This window comes from Talpa europaea (assembly GCF_964194135.1).
Source record: "Talpa europaea genome assembly, chromosome: 12".
Classification (NCBI taxonomy): domain Eukaryota; kingdom Metazoa; phylum Chordata; class Mammalia; order Eulipotyphla; family Talpidae; genus Talpa; species Talpa europaea.
In genome coordinates, this window is record NC_140079.1 from 65,737,553 (window position 1) to 65,755,224 (window position 17,672).

The 17,672-nt window shown below is 37.3% G+C and overlaps 1 protein-coding gene across 2 annotated transcripts in view; it reads left to right on the top strand.

Moving 5' to 3' along the window:
• The window catches only part of ATF6 (activating transcription factor 6), a gene marked incomplete at its 3' end in the record, with an annotated part of 182,120 nt that overhangs the window by 126,302 nt on the left and 38,146 nt on the right, over window positions 1–17,672 (top strand). For both annotated transcript variants that reach the window (XM_084251306.1, XM_084251305.1), the window contains exon 15: window positions 6,546–6,630. In XM_084251306.1, the coding sequence (XP_084107432.1) occupies window positions 6,546–6,630 (85 nt within the window). The remainder of the gene's footprint in view (window positions 1–6,545; window positions 6,631–17,672) is intronic.

Below are 17,672 nucleotides of genomic sequence, written 5' to 3' on the forward strand. Positions count from 1 at the left end.
GTAAGAATGGCACATATCAAAAAAACAAGCAACAACAAATGTTGGCGAGGAGGTGGTGAAAAAGGAACTCTCCTACATTGCTGGTGGGAGTGCAGACTGGTCCAACCACTATGGAAAGCTGTGTGGAGGTTCCTCAGTCTACTAAAAATGGAGCTATCACACGACCTGGCAATTCCACTACTAGGGATCTACCCAAAGGTAGATCAAAGCATTGATTCAAAAGAACACCTGTACCCCTATGTTTATTGTAGCACTATTTACTATATTAATATACTTTTTTTTTTTTTTAAATAGAGGCATGTTTTATTTATTTATTTGTTTGTTTGTTTGCTTGTTTTGTTTATACATGCACTGGGTACAGTCAGAAGCGCAGGAGGGTGAGAGAATTCACCAGAGCCAGAGCGGGGAGCAGAGCAGGCAGAAGGACCGAAGTACACTGCTGAGGGGAGCAGCGGGTGGCAGGAGAGGTCTGCGCGCCATGTGGGACCCTCCTCCGGTGGCCGGGGAGCAGCCGGGGATCGAACTGGTGCCGCAGAGGCCGCGGGCAGCTTCGCAACCCAGCGCTCAACCGCTGTGCCACCGGGGAGGCCCTGTAGCATTATTTACTATAGGTAAAACCTGGGAACAAGATGTGGCATATATACACAATGGAATATTATTCAGCAATCAAAAAAGATAAACTCATGCCATTCACAGCAACATGGATGCAGACAGAAGGAATTGTGCTCAGTGAAATAAGCCAGAAGGAAAAAGAAAGATATCGGATGGTTTCACTTATAGCAGGAATATAGGGGAACCCAATAAGACATCAATGTAAAAAAATAATAACAGTACAATACACAGCAAAGCAAAAATGGACAATTATAAATCAGAGACATAGTGCAGGGGAGGAGGAGGGAGAGGGATCAGAGGAAGGGAGGGAGGAGCACAGGGAACTGAGGTGATGGTGCACGGGTGCATTGGGGAAGGAAACTCTATGGGGAATATACCCGAGGGGGTGCAGGGAAGCAAATATTGCTTAAAAATGAACAATGATGTAAAAAAAATTAATATTAAAAAAAGTTTAGGTTAAAAGATCACAAGCAGTTGAAAAAAAAATTCTACCTTTCCAGGATCCAGTTTTCTCTACTGATTCCCTTATAAATATGTAAAATGGGAAGAAAGCATATCAAGAAGGCTAAATAATGGATAGGAAGTTTTTTTAATGTCGTTAAAAAGGAGTAAACATGTCTCTGATTACTCTGACCCTTATTGAGATTCTTCTTGACCAAATAGCATTTGTACTGCTTCACAAATTTATAACACTAATTATTATGTTTAAGTTTGGTTGTGAGTGACAGAAAATTCAAAATAATGGTGGCTTAGATAAGTTAGATTTTATTTCTTCCTTATGCATAAGTTCCGGGGAACTTTCAATAGCTCCTTAGTCATCATGATCCCTGGCTCCTTCTGTTTTATTAATCCATGATTTCCAGATTGGAACTTCCATCTCACAGCCCAAGATGGCCCATTCAGCTCTACCAGCCATGTCTGCATTGCGGCCAGCAGGAAAGAAAAAGGGAAAGAAGTGGGTTGCCTTCCACTCTCACCAACTTGAGTTTGCCCACATTATTCTTCTTGAGCCAACCGGCCAGAACTTGAATCTATCGTCTTATTTGGTTGCAAGGAGTTAGAGCACAGAATCTATTCTGGTGAATGTGCCCACCTAATGTGGATGTTCTTGTTTCTATTCTAAGGTTATAAAAGGAAAGCAGTTTCTGAGCACAAATGGCTATGTCTGCTATAATTAGCATTTTTCCCTCCAACAAAATAAAAATTGGAGTTTACATTCTTTAAAAAATATATATACAAACAGTGCTGAATACATGCTTACTAGGCTCAATAGTTTTTTTTTTTTAATGAATGGTAAGAAGTTAATAAATATTTGTTGATTGAATAAATAAAGCTTTGTTTCTCAACTTGTCACTAATAGAATTATTGATATGCTGAAAAAAATGAGTAAGATAAACCTTTGGAGAGAAAAAGCATTCAAGATTCATTGTTGTGGTGAGGAATATTTAATTTAAGGAAGTCAAAGTAAATGTTAAATGAAGTAAATGCACTGACCCAGGGTCATATGTATAAATTATTTTTAAAAATGAGATAAGTAAACTTTAATAATTAGAGTTAAGACAGATTAGTGATTTTTTTAATGCATTTAAAATGTGGTTCTTGTTTTTCATAAATAAAAGTGTGGCTGTTGGACTTTCTGCCATCAAAATAACTACTTCATTTGAAATTTAATGAAGAGAGAGTACGACACATAATGTTCAGAAAATCATGTTTTAACACAGTGTTTAGAACAACATCTAGATCTTAGCAGGAAACTCAAAATTGAAGTCACAACCTGACCTTAACCCATGGCCAGTGGAATTGATGTGTTTATTTGTACAGTAACCATAATTTGGGCCTTGCAAGTTTGTTGGTTTGTTTTCTCATTCAAATTTGGGGACCTGAAGCAGTACTTTAATTATAGTAATTAAGCTTTTTATCATTTTCATGGCATAAAAATCAGCAAATTTTGTTTTTTCTTCTCCATAATATGTTATCTTACTCTCAGAAATGTGTGATCTTTGTGTCTAACAATGTACTTAAAAAAAAAAAAAAAAAAAGAACATCCATGCTGTAGTGCTGGAATTCTAACAGAACAACTTTACTCCTCTTTAACCTACCCCCCTCTTTTAAAATATTTTCCCATGGAAATGTCTTGAATTAAACAAAACACAAGCAGTTACTGGAAGTGTTTTCTATATCGTTGTGTTCAGATATAGCAATTCTTGTCTTTCACATCCGGGATTTTTTCCTTAGCTTTGTTGATAATTACATTTATAATCACACTGACTTTGAACTAAGTTACACTGAAAAATCTTTATTGCTCTCAACTATGTCAAATCCTACTTTATTATGAGTCCTGCAATAAAGCAAGTTTGTTGATTGATTGATGAAATAAATGAGCAAAGGAACAAGAAAAGAAAGCAAAGAAAGAGGTTACACTTAAGTTCAGCTGTATATCAGTTTTACCATGCTCCCTTAAATGGAAACACTAATGTACATTTGATTATTTTTTATTTCTTTTTGTTGTGACAATTTCTATAGTCTTGCTAGTAAGAAGAGGAGTTCATAGAAAACAGTAGTTAATATCAATGACATACTTAAGTCATTTATACGCAGCTTGGGAATATCTACAGATGCACATGCCTTTCCCAGAACACTATTTATACTCCCTCTTTTTTGAAGCCAAATTTTTCTTGCCTCATTCTTACTTTTAGTATTTGTATGGTTAGAAGCCAGAAACCTCAGGTGCCATTAAGAGTTGGCAGTGTTACGTTTAGGTCTACATAGTTATGATAGACATGTATTTATAATTTTTTAACTCTTTCACTAAACTCTGTTCCTTTTAAGGACAAGAACTATAGCTCCTTTTAGTGTGTACCTGATGCTTACAAAAGAAATACTAAATACTATGGTGGCTTCAAGGGGAGAGAAGAGGCTAAGCATAGAGATTCCAAGCCCCATTTAATCAGAATCTCTTTTATGTGTCAGTCAGTACCCGGTATCCAACTTGGGTTGAGGTGGGGAAGGTATCTCTTCTTAACAAAATGTTTGAAAATGACTATTAGAAAACTTTAGTATCTTATAAACAGCGTCCAGTCTAGTTCCCATCATTTTACAGGACTGGAAAGAGACCTAGATCTTTCATATAGCTATTCATTGCCACACTAGAATTAAAATCCTTCTGTTCTGACTGCTTCAACAATACTCTTTATTTTTTTTTTCTAATTTTAAAAAAAGATTTATTTTTATGCATATAAGAACTGGGGTACAGACCAGAAGTGTGGGGGTGAGAGGAGTCACCAGAGACTGAGTGGGGAACAGAACAGGCGGATTGACTGAAATACACTGCTGAGGGGAGCAGCAGGTGAGACAGGAGAGGTCTGCTGAGACATGTGGGTTAGCTCCCTGGCTGGGGATTGAACTTGTGCTGCAGTAGCTGCATATAGCTTCATAATGCTGCATCTTAATCCCTTGTGCCACCAGGGAGGCCCTTCAACAAAACTCTTTAGAGTATACCATAGCATAGCTGTTATCAGAACCTAGGAGTATTCCAAGAATACTATCTAATACCTGATAGTAGTAAGCATTCAGGAATTATTTATTGTTTTATGACTGAATGAATCATAAGATGATTTTTAGTTAATTATCCCCAAACCCAGTTCAAATAAAAGCTGTCATTTATATAAAAGACCTGATACCATAAAATACATAGAAGAAAACATAGGCAACACACTCCACAACATAGACTTGAGAGATATCTTTGTGGATTTGTCATCAACAGCAAGAAAAACAAAAAAGAATATAAATAGTTGGGGATATTAAATGAAAATAGGTTCTGCAGAGCAAAAAAAAATTGTCACTAAAAGGAAAAGATACCCCCCTGAATGGTGGAAGATATTTGTACACCACGCATCTGACAAGGGACTGATACCCAAGATCTACAAAGAACTCATACAGCTCAACAAAAAGAGGCAAAAAATGAGCAGAAGTGCTAAATAGATGCTTCTCAAAGAAGGCAGACTGTAACCACCAAGTATATGGGAAAAAAAAAAAAAAAAGCTCAGCTTACTGTCAGGGAAATGCAACCCCAAACCACATAGAGATACTACCACACTCCTGTGAAAAGGTCCCACATGAAAAAAGACCAAAATCAAGTGTTGGTGAAGATAAGGAGAAAAAGGTGCCTTCATACTATGTTGGTGGGAGTGTAAACTGGTCCAGCCTCTGTGGAAAACAGTATGGCATTTTCTTAGAGGATTAAAAATGGATCTTCTGTATGGTCCAGCAATTCCATTCCTAGGTACCTACCAGAAGAATAAAAAGCCATCAGTTTGAAATGAAACGCATACTCTTATGTTCATGGCAGCACTAAGTACAACAGCCATGTTATAGAAACAACCTAAGTGCCCAACAACAGACGAATAGATTACGATGTGATATATACATAATGGAATACTACTCAGCTATCAAAAAAGATAAACTCTTGCAATTTGTGACAACTTGAATGGAGCTGGAGGGAATTATGTAAATTGAAGTTAAGTCAGAAGAAGAAAGACAAATACCAATGGTGACACTTGTATGTGGAATATAGAGAAACAGAACAAAGGGTCAGATAAAGCTAAACTAATAACAAACCCTAGAAATCTAATGGTAGAACTGAGGCTACCAGTGGGAATTGAGGATAGGGAGGAGCAGGTGGGGAGGGAACACAGTGGACTGTGGGTGTTTTGGTAGTGGGTGTGGTGTGGTAACAACACCTGAAGGAGAGATCCTATACTTCTCAAACAACGTTGTAAACCAATGCTGTTACCTCAATAAAAATAACATAAAAAATAAGGCTGGGCCTCCCCTGGTGGCGCAGCTGTTGAGCGCTGGGCTGCGAGGCTGCCCGCAGCCTCTGCAGCAACGGTTCGATCCCTGGGTGCTGGCGAGGGTCCCACACACAAAAAATAAATAAATAAAAAAATAAGGCTGGGGAAGATGCTGGTAACTTGGACTAGAAAGGTGCTATTGAAGGAGAGGAGTCAGTGTGTTTGATAGATATTTGCATGCAGGACTCAGTGATTGGTTATTTTCTGAGGAGTTGGGGAGAATCATTATCTATTGACTCCTTTTATGTTCCTGATATAATTCTAAGCCCTTTAAGGTAGCAGATCATTAATGCACATATTAACCGTATGTAAAAAAAAAATGTATTGTCTCCAGATTGTAAATGAGAAAACAGGAATAGGTCAGTGAAAGGCAGAGTTGGGAGTTGAACACACACAGTTGGGATCCAAGTCCTTACTCTTGGCCACTCTGCCCTGGTGCTCTCTGTGTACCTTGGTCTCTTGTTGGCTTCATAGATGAGGAGTTATGTCATTCAATGAGCTGGAAATAGGAGAGAGCTTTCTGCAGGGACTGGGCAGGGAGTCTGGCACTGAGAGGGGTTAGATTTGGACTCCTGGAATTTGCTTGTGAAAACAAAATTCTTCTAGCAGTCATTTCCACATTCCTCATCTGCTTAGATGTTACCTTCCTGAGGAGATTTACCATCTCTCTAAAAGTACATCCTCCCTGTCCCCTTAACTTCTGTGCCCTGCAATTCTTCCTTGCTTTTTTTCCCCCCACAACATCCATCACCTTCTAATGTAATATGTATTTTACTTACTTGTCAGGCTTAGTATCACTTTCTGTCTCTCCTTTGAGAATATAAGCTGCTCCAGCTCAGAGGTGTTTGTATTGTTCACAGATGTACCCAGGGGCCTACAACCATGTCTGCTACGCGGTATTTGATAACAAATACTGTTGAATGGATGGAAACTACTATTTTTTAAATTAAAAAAAAACCTGTCATTTGTTGTGATCCCAATGAAATGTTGTTGGCATCTTAGTAACCTTCAATTTGGCATATTATAGGAAGAAGCCAATTGTTGTGTATAACAGACTGGTTTTTTCTTTGTTAATCTTAGGATCACCTGCTGTTACCAGCTACCACTCATAACAAGACCACAAGACCAAAGATGTCAATTGTGTTACCAGCAATAAACATAAATGGTAAGTTCAAATTTTATTTGATGAATGACATGAGATTCCTTTGTTTAAGATTCTCTGGTTTAACTTAGACATTTAAAATGTTCAGTTGGTCTGGTGTTTATCTGTGCATTAATTTTGAAACATTTCCCACTATTTTCAGAAAATACTACTTTTAGCTTCTCATGTTCTTTTCTTCTCACTTTTAAAAGGACAGTTTATTAGGAAAAGGAGAAATAAAAAGAGAGGCAGGCAGGAGAGCTACTTAATTCTTTTTAAATTACTCTAAAAAATTAAAAGGTATAGAGTTATTTTTTAAAGTTATATTTTATAATAATACACTTTATTTACAACATGGAAAATGTTAGCTTCTCAACTTCTCTTCAAACTTGTCTGGAGCCTTTCTGGCTATCCATGCAGTAAAACAAGTCCCTGCTGTGTTCTTAGAGTGAATTTATAAAAATTCAAAGCAGTTTCCTATATTATGTAAATAGTGATAAGATTCTCAGACTAAATCTTAAATAAAAGTTCTTAGTTACATTTAATCCATAATGCTGATAAATTTGATTCTGATAATTTTACTGTTGTATTTTGTTTTACCACTAGTGCTGGATATTAAATAAAATACAAATAATACTTTGAAATTATCCACTTATGTTAAAGCACAGTGTACTTGCTTATAGTTAGAAGGAAAAATAAGACAAGTACAGAAATCATTATACTTCAAAGAGAAAGTCCCATACTGACTATACAAAATACTAATGACACCTACTAAAGGAGAGATTTCTTCCTGCTGGTTCTTCCTGGGACAGAGAAATAGCTTATTCCCAATGCCAGCTGTGTGCTGTGAGAGAGCAGTGTGTTTTGCTGGCTAATTACTTTCTCTGACACATCATATGAGGCTCTGATGAAACCAGGAGGAGTAACCATCCTTCTGAACTCCCTTTGTCTGGTATAACAGAACATTACAGGTACATTTCTTCTCCAGTGGTAAGAACTTCATATTTCATGAGTAAGAGAAAAATGAAAAGTCCTTTGACCTACAGTTGAACCAGTCCACATTCTGATTGATGATCACAATAAAACCACCAAATTCAATTATGAAACAGAGCACTGGGATTCTAAATAAATTCCAGTAAAACTTAGGGGAATAGTGTTAGAAATCCACTATACATCTTAAGACCACAGAAGACAGTAAAATTTCAATGAGTTGTATACAGACGGCTTACTAGAATATTTAGGAGGCAAACTTATTGATATATATAAAACAATTTTTTTGTTATGGTATAGAAGAATCATAATATTTCCTTAGTCTTATAGAGACATTGAGAAGAATTTATCTTCCTTGAGTAAAGGTGCCCCTCTGAAGCGCTCTCTGAAGCACAGGAAGGCCTGTATATGCCAAACTGTGCTGTATTTTTCAACAAAGAAAGCATTTATGAAATGTCATTTGTTCCATAGGCACCTAGATTTCTCTGCTTGAGTCATGATAGATTTACCTTCTGGTCAGTTCATGCTCAGAAAGGCTGTTAGCTAAGCTTCAGCAAAGCAGAATTCACTTGATTTTTTTATTCTGGTATTGAGTTCTTCTGCAAGAGAAAGCTGGTTTTACTTTATAAAAATGAACTATCCATTTATACTAAGCCAAAACCAATAAGATATTGTTTGCCTCTGTTTACCTTGGCCATGCACTAATTTTTAAAAGTGAGCCTTTCATGGATTTGAAAAATATAATTCTCAGAGGATTGTTTCCTCTTTAATCTGATTGAATTTCTTTGTAAATAAGTTTTGTTTTGTTCCTGTTTAGAATATAGTAAGCTATTAGAAAAGTTCAGGTTGAAATTCAGGAGATACTGAATGAGTAAATGCTATGTGGCAAGTCTGGTGCTATGTCCTCCATCCCTTTCCTGAACAGTTTCTTTTCCTTCTTGGCGCTAACCAATAAAGCCTGGCTTCCCCTCTGCTTCTTGGACCACCGAATCGGCCAGTGGGGTACATGGTTTCCTTGCTCCCCTCTATGACTTCCAAATTCCCCTATATCTTTCTGGTCTGTAACATCATACCTGACTCCACTTCCCCCATGGTTGCTGTATTCTACTGCGCCTTCTCTGATGACTCTTTACTACTACTTTTGTCATCCCTTGTATAATTTTGTCCACACAGAGGCTTCATCGAGTACTCCAGCTTCTTTTGGGCCCATCACCTTTTTTTCTGAGCCACCTCAGCTCATAATGGCACCTTTGAATCTGCGGTTACAGCTTCCCACTCTCTTCCTACAACACCCATACTCATGCTGTTCTCTGCCCTCACAAATCTCCAGTATTCTGACCTTCCCACTTTTTCTGTATCGATCAACATCCTCAGTGACCTCTGCCTCCCTACTTAGGTCCCATGTCCTATCCTACCACGCCTCTTGTGCAACGTCCCCTTATGCCCTGAATGAGGAAGTGCTCATTCCTTTTTTTATAGGTTCCACTTGTCTGTAGAAATACCACCACCCTAGTTAAACCTAGACTGTCATCTTGATGCCTGTTCACAAGCAGCTGAAAAGTGATAGAAAATACCAAATAGTCAGGGCAAATAGATTCACTCCAGATTTCAGACCATTAATTCCAAAGGGGTTTTCAATCCTGTCAGTCACTGCTAGTAATTACAGTTAGTCTGAAACAAGAATTTCTCACCTTTTCTTCTCAAATCGCCAACATCCCTTCTCTCTCCCTCCTCAACTGATGAACTCACCAAGTGCAATGCTGAGAAAATAGATGTCCTCATACCAGGGCTACTCCATCTTTCCACTCCAGCAGCCCAGCTGTGTCTACACCCGCAGAGTCTATCTTCCCTCTCGTTGCATTGGAAGAAAAGTCCCTTCTATTTGGTCCTAAATCCCGACTTTGCTATTTGTAAGATGTGTATTGTTGGGCATATTAGTTAACTTTTCTGTGCCCCAGCTTCCTCGTGTGTAAAAAGGAGATAATATCTTCTTAAGTTGCTATGAGAATTGAGTAAAGATGGTTTAAGTAGTGCCTGACTATTTTCAGGTTAGTCACTGTGTTACCACCTTTTTCATTATTGTTATCATCACCCTTTAAGGTGAAGCCTTCCTTTTTGGCCCTGCATCCCAGCTCCTTCTCAGTTTCAGAGTCTTTGCTTTGCATACCTTTCTGTAATGATCATTTTCTCTCTACTGGCTCATTCCCGGCAACAATCAAAATGTCTCAATATTACCTTTGGGTAGAGGAGACTCTTAACTCCACATCCTATCTCTCAAGGGTCTCTATGGCCCTTCAATAGAAAAACCGAGTTACTTGTACTGAATCCATGTGCTTTTCTCCCATTCTTTCCTCTGCTCCCTCTAATGTAGCTGTTACCCTTAAACTGAAATGCTTTTGCAAAAGTGCCACCAGTGACAAGTTTCTTTCTAAAGCCAAAGGTCATGTGTCCATGCCCATTTTCATCTTACCTGACTTTGCAATAGTATTTGACATAATTGACTATTCCCTTTTTTCCAGTCTCCCAATTTTTATTTGTAAAATTTCTAAATCTGCATAAGAGTTGAAAGATGAGTAGAGAACATCTGAAGACCATTTACAAAAATTTCTCCAGTTGTTAATATTTTTCCACGTTTTCAACACTCTGTCTATCTACACTGACATGTTTTTTCTATATCAGGTGAGAATAAGATACAGGCATGCTAATACTTTATGCCATGAAGGGCCAAAAAATTGGGGGCAGGGTACTATTCTAGATGAAAGAATACCAAAGAGATGTGACAATGGATGTAATACATTATCTTTGACTGGATTTTGAATCTTTCCCTCCAAAAATCAAGCACAGCTTAGTCTAATCTCTTCAAATGTCAAATAATTAAAATGTGTACTAGATTATCTTTCTATCACATTTGTTGAGATTTGGAATGGACAGTAAAGAGCAAATTGAGATTATTAATCTCCTCTTCAACAGTTGTTCTATAAAGGGAAATTTGTAGAATTTTCACTAAATTGACAGAGATGTAGATCCTTTTGGCTTATTAGATATAGGAATTTGACAAGCTGTTCTATAATCACATCATTTATAATCTGAAGAGTATGAGTCATATAGGCACAAAAAAAGTGTGGGTACCTGTTTATTGAAAGAGCAGAGATGATGTGAAGATATATCTAATATCAAATCACTTCTATCACTACTGAGTTTAAAAGTTGCATATAAGTTGGAAAGAGAAATTATGGGTTTGATATTTCTCTCTGACTTAAGTGGAGCCTGTAGAATTTTGGAGAGCATGGTAGAAAACAAAGTCCAATTTTACTGAACAATTGATTTATATAGTACCCTGGATAGACATATTTAGGAAGAAGAATTTGATTTTCCGTTTCAGCAAAGTAAATTAGAGTCCCAGGTCAATGTCTGCTCTTAAACTCTATAGTATAATGACTCTACTATGTCATGGTTCTGAGCTACAGAAAAAAGTTTATGTAAGAAATAGGTAAAGAAAATAGGATATGGGCTCCCCTAGTGGTGCAGCGGTTGAGCGCTGGGTTGCGTGGCTGCCCGCAGCCTTTGCAGTGCCAGTTCGATCCCCGGCCACCGGCGAGGGTCCCACAAAAAAAAAAAAAAAAAAAGAGAGAATAGGATATGATTTGGGTATGAATTTAATACCATTTAGAAAACAATACTTGCATCATTCTGTGGCCTCCATCCCAATTTAATTTTTACAGTTTATTATTCTTCATTTTGCGTTCTCTATTATTTATCATCTTTTGTCTGATAAGAGAACTGAAAACAGATTAGTGAAACTGCAAAGCAGTCTTTGTCTTAGGAAGTCAGATTATTAAAGTAAAAGAAAATGCTAGGTGTGCTTTTAAAAAAAGCTTTAAAAAATGATTGCAGATGGTTGGCAGAGTAGTGGATGATGGATTAAAAAGCTATTGCTGTTTTTTAAAAAGGATTCTGGAAGTTCTTATATTGTAAATCAACATTTCCTGCTTTTAAGTTATTTCCACTCATGTTATAGTTAACTACTCATTTCCTTGTCACTCCTGACAAATAATTCAGCAAAATAGGAGATTATTTTTTTAGGTACTTTTTAGGTACTTTTTTAGGTAGGTACTTTGTAGACATCTTTCATCAGGGAATGAACACAGCCATTAGATAGGATCTATAATTTAACCAACACTTTTATCAATTTGGTTTTACTTTTCACCGTCCCTCTGTCTGCCATGTTCTTAAGCTAGTGTGATGCATCACTATTAAAAACAAGGGCTCAAGTAGATCAACAAATAACTACAAAGCTGAACTGTAAATTTAATCTCTAAGTCATCCCCATGTGAAGAAAATCTGGAAAAACTTACTAGCAATGAAATACCTTTTTTAGTTGGAAAAAAAAAAAAGCAAATCAGCCAAATAAACAGATTAGTATTAATGAGAAAATGTTGATACAACTGCTTTTGATGATCAGTTTCACAGAAGTGCTATCCCACAGACTATCTCTTTGGAAACTGTTCTATTTTAGACATCTTCTGCGCAGCAGGCTGATTGCCTTTGAGCATTATGCCTTTTGTTCTTATGAACTCATTTCTCCTGTTTATCTTAAAAAAAAAAACACAGCATATTTACAACATTTTCATTGCAGTTCATTCCATTTCAGTATTCTGTAATTGCATTCAGATAGTTTGAATGTGTGAGTCTTTTAATTTTTTAAAAATACATAAACCATTCTTTGACTCTACTCAGTATTAAACCCTGTAGTAAAATTCCCACATTGAGAATTTCTACTGAGAAAAGGAGAAAAATCACTTTTTACATAAAACAAAGAATTATTCTTTCAAACCACACACACAAAGATCTATTAATTATGTGTATCTGGCAAGTAGAATTACTGTTGCATTTATTATACTAACTACAATAAGGAATACCTTCGTAAAGCTCTAAGTTTATGTTTGAGCCCCCCGAGGGGCAGACTCAGAAATGCATTGTTTTAATTGGACTCATTGTGACCTGAAAAAAATAAAGACTTTTCTTAGTATGGAAATCATGAACAGTGGGTGGGCAAAGTAGGAGCAGCTGCTTCCTGCAACACTCTAATTCTGAGTTGAGATTGAGCAAGGTGTCTGGGAGGAGACAAAAAGGAGAGGATTCATGTTGAAGAGAGATGAGAAATAAATGTTTACTGCCTGGAATGCAGCTGTATGATTTAGGTCACTAATGAGTTAAGGAAGTAACTTCAAGCTATCAAAACATAAAAATAACATGATGAAATCTCTGTTAAGAGATGTGAATCTGACTGAGATCTGTAAATAGAAAAAAAGGTAGGAGGAGAATAGGATACATTGAAGATGAGATGGGAGATATTTTGGGGTGAAGTCATTAAAGGTCTAAAATATAGAGAAAGGAAAAATGTCCAAAGAAATTTCGAAAGGAAATTCTGTAGTGCTTGGAAGTGAAGGAGGGAGAAGTAAAAGCTGATTCCATGCTTTTAAAGTCACTGTCATGACAGTTTCTTGCCTCCCCCATTTCCTCTGATTGGTTTCCTTTCCCCTTTGTTTCTTGAAGTCATCAGGCTATCAATTTTTAACTCCTCCCAAACCTTTAGGTTATCCCCATTTAGCATAACCTTTTCTGAACCCTCTTCTATAAAAGAAATCTGAAATTTCTTTTAGTGGAAAAAAATAGAATTGTTAGTAAATCTGTCTTTAAATACTTGGAATACTTACCACATGGTTGAAAATATTGTTGCTTTGATGATTTATTGGAAGTTGCACAGGTAAATTTTTTTTCCAAGAATAGTTTGTCTTGTGTGTGTGTGTTAACTTTACTGATAAAGGATTTAATCTGTAAAAACTTTTATAAGGCCCCAGAGGTTTCATTGAGATCAGCTTGCACTGTATCTTCTAGGATATTAGTACTTCCTTGATCCAAAGGAACCAATTGCCAAGCCCACTGTACCTAACTGACCTCCAGAGCCTCCTTAAGCTTTCAGTGAGGTCAGTTTCACTCTCTCTCCCTTGTGGCAAAAATCTGTTTCAACTCAAACATATGGTTTAACTTTCAACTAATAAAAGTAGAGATCAGCATCTGTCTGAGCCAACAAAGTTGGTTTGAATATTCTACTAATGCTTCAAAACCTGAATTATTTCTTTTTGTACATACTCAACTCCTCAGAATGGATTTATCTTTGTATTGGAAAATCAAGAACCTATAGTGTCAGAAGATTGAGCTATTCCACATAATCTTAAGTTTCTGGTGTTTGTTTTATTTTGTTTCATTCTCAGAAGAACTCCTCTGTGTATTCTTTTTTATAGCAATACCAACTGGAGACACAAGGGATCTTAACTTTCCATGCAGCGTTTAGCGTTCTTTCAATCCTTGCATGATAGTTTCTCTTATTTAAGATCTGCAAACTGAGGACATAGGGTAAACCCATTACCGTCTCAGGGATGTACATGTCAAAGATAGGGTAAATTTTTTTCACATTAGAAAATGCCCCAGGCCTCCCCTGGTGTTACAGGGGTTCAGCGCAGTGCTGTGAGGCTGTCTGCAGCCTTTGCAGCGCCGTTTCAATCCCGGCCGGCTGGCGAGGGTCCCACATGGCGCGGCAGACCTCTCTCGCCCACTGCTCCCCTCAGCAGTGTATTTCATCAGTCTGCCTGTTCTGTTCCCCACTCTGCTGCTGGTGAATCCTCTCACCCTCTCGCGCATCTGGCCTGTACCCCAGTTCTTGTATAAATAAATAAATCTTTAAAAAAAGAAAATGCCCCTTCTCATGGGCTTTTACAAATAAAGGTTAGAGATTTCTAAGATGTATATATTTAATTTTTCTGAATCTAGAATCTTGAAATTGAAAATATGGACACAAATTGTTAAAGCTACTTTGAGTTAAAGGGGATTTTGAGTTATGTCAGGAAGAATTGCTTTTGAACTTAACCAAATATCCATTGAAATATTTTCCTCTAGATTTATTACTGATTTTATAGAAACAAATGTCTACTTAAACATAAAGTTTAGATTAAATAATGAGACAAATGTGAACTGTAAAATAGTTTGTTACTAGGAGCAGAGTTGTTAGAAGGGCCATACATTCAGCCTCTGAAGGTGTCTAAAGCCTATCTTTGTTCTCATTCTACACTGTAGAGGATAGAAACTTATGGGAAATGTGATCTCCTTGGCATTACTACAGTATAGATTAGGACAAAGAAAGTCTCACTAATATTCATGTGTGCTATACTCACATATCAGGGTTAAAAAGGCCTTAGAACAAAGTCATCCATACTAACCCCCTTCCTGTGTTTGGATTTTCTTCTGCACCACTTTGCTCAGTAGCCAACAGTTTAGATATAGTCACCTCCAGAGATGAAAACAGGCCAACCTGTTTAAATAGCTCTGGCAACTAGTAAATTGTGCCTTTTCTGTTTCTTTCTTACATAGAGCCACGGGATTTTCTATGAGTGTAACTGTCCTCCCGCAGGACAGCTCTTATGCTCTTCGTTTGCTGAATACCCTCTCAATCTTCATATACTAAGGCCTTCAGTTTTCTGAAGCTGATCTTGCGACCTGGGTTTGAAGTGCCTTAATTTAAGTCACTCCCTTCTAATAAACTCTGGTTTTCCCACTTCTTTTCATCAGGCTGTGAATGTGGAGCATAATGGAGCATCTCCAGTTTTTCATAGTGTATTTCTTTGGTGAAGCCAATGTTTTTTTCCAGTTACATCATCCATTGTGCTTTCTGTCAAACAGTCCTTACCTCCTTTTATGTCTGTAACTGCCAAGCTATTCTTCATTTTGCTGGCTGATTTTGATTCTGGACTGGAAGTTTGGGACTGTGGTTTTCCCCAATTTAACATTTTTGTTAGTTTTTTTTTTTTTTTTTCCCTTAAATCCTGTACTCAGCATTCAGGGAAACTCTCTCTAAGTCCACAGAATAGTTTGGTGTCTCTGTCTCCCCTTCTTTACCTGCCCAGGATTATTCTACTCCCTTATTTTTATAACATTTACATCATTTATAATCAGTAGTTTGCCTAACTTCCCTGCTGACCTATAGGCTCCTTAATCTTAAGGAGTCTGCTTAATATATATTTTTTATTCCTAGTGCCTTAGCAAAAAAAATTACCTAACTCATAGTAGGCACTCAACAAATACTTGCTGACTTAAATAAGTATATAAAGCTTCTAGGCACTGTCCTTTGTATTCAAGAAAAAAATGTAATTAAATAATTGATCAACCCACACACAAAGTGATATTTAAACTGAATCTTTTTTTATTTAAATATTTTATATAATTCTTACATCTTTTTTCATCTTTGCACAATGTATGCATTTTCATTTCGGTTATACTCCCCATACATTTGCACCCCACCCCCTATTTTGACTCTAGTTCTTCCTTTCCCTGCATGCCCCCTCCCCCCAGTAGTGTGTCTCTGGTTTATAGTTGCTTGTTGATTTTGATTTTTACTTTGTGTTGATTAGTCTTTTTCCTGGTCTCTTATTTAGGTTTTCTAAATTCCTTCTATGAGTGAGCCCATCCAGTATTTTTCTTTTTCTTTCTGACTTATTTCGCTGAGCATGATTCCCTTCTAGCTCCATCCATGTTGCTGCAAATTGCATGTGTTTATCTTTTTTGATTGCTGAGTAATATTCCATTGTGTATATGTACCACATCTTCTTGATCCAGTCATCTATTTTTGGGCATTTGGGTTGCTTCCATAGCTTAGCTATTGTAAATAGTGCTGCTATAAACCTAGGGGTGCAGGTGCCCTTTGGAATTACTGTTTCTGTGTTAAACTGAATCTTTAAGGATAAGTAGCATTGGTCAAGTGAATGAGCTATTCTAGGCAGAGAGAACAGTGTAAGGAGAAAGAAAAAAAGAAAAAAAATACATAGCTCACTCTGGAGATTACAGTAGGATTCAAGTGCATAGGCACTGAGGTATAGGTGACACTAGAGAGCAAGTGGAAGCTGTGCAAATTGATGTGAAGTTTTGATTTTATCCTCTGAGATTCCCTGACAGCAGTATAAAGGATTGATTAGAGAGAAGGATGCTTTTACAGGAGCAACAATTAAGAATTTATAATCATTTAGGCAAGGAACAGGAACTTCAGAGAAAAAGGGATTCTGTGTATATATGTGTGTGTTATCTGTTATTTGTGTAACACATTACCCCACCACCACTGCCTCCCGTCCCCACATCTCGCAGTTGCAAAAAGCAAACACTGATTATTTCACATAGTTTCTGAGGGTCAGGAATCTGGGATCAGCTTATCAGGGCTGCTCTGGCTCAGGTTTCTCATTAAGTTACTGTCAAGCCATTGGTGATGCCAAAGATTTGATTGGGGCTGAAGGATCTGCTCCCAAGTTTACTCACTGATGGTAGCAGGCTTCAGCTTTTCACATGGTGTCCTGTCCCTGGGGCTTCCCCCAAAGTAACTGATCCCTGAGAGAGAAAGTGGGCAAATGAGACACAGGACAGAAAGTACTGTGTTGTAAACGTAATCATGGAAGTGACATGCCACCACTACTGCCCATGGGATTGGTTACATAGGCCAACTCAAGATACACTGTAGGACGAGACTACACAAGTAAACACCAGGAGATGGGGTTATTGGGGAACATTTTAGTCACAGCTCCCCATGCTGGCTTGCCACAGTGTATTAAATATAAGTCTGAAAATCTGCAAAATTTTGATGGTTTATAGAGCTAAGAGAACAGAATACTCACATAGAAATTGTCCTACTAGTCTTTCTTCCTAGCTTCCTACTACCAAGAGTAGATAAATAAAGCATTCACTTAACTGAAAGGTAATGTAGTTAAGACCCCACTGTAAGTGTTAAATAACAGTTACTTTGCAATCATTGCTAAGGTTTAGACTATAAAACATGCTCATCTAGTTCCATATTCATTTATGGTATAATATAATTAGTTTAGTTTTATAATTACTCAGAGTATAGCGCTATGCTAAGCAGTGTACAGACTTCAAAAGGTGTGATTCATGTCTTCAGAGGGCTAATAAACTTAATAGAAAGCAGGACGTACATAAGCTCATAGAGAATCTCAGAGCTGGAAGAAAGCCTAGGAACAGTC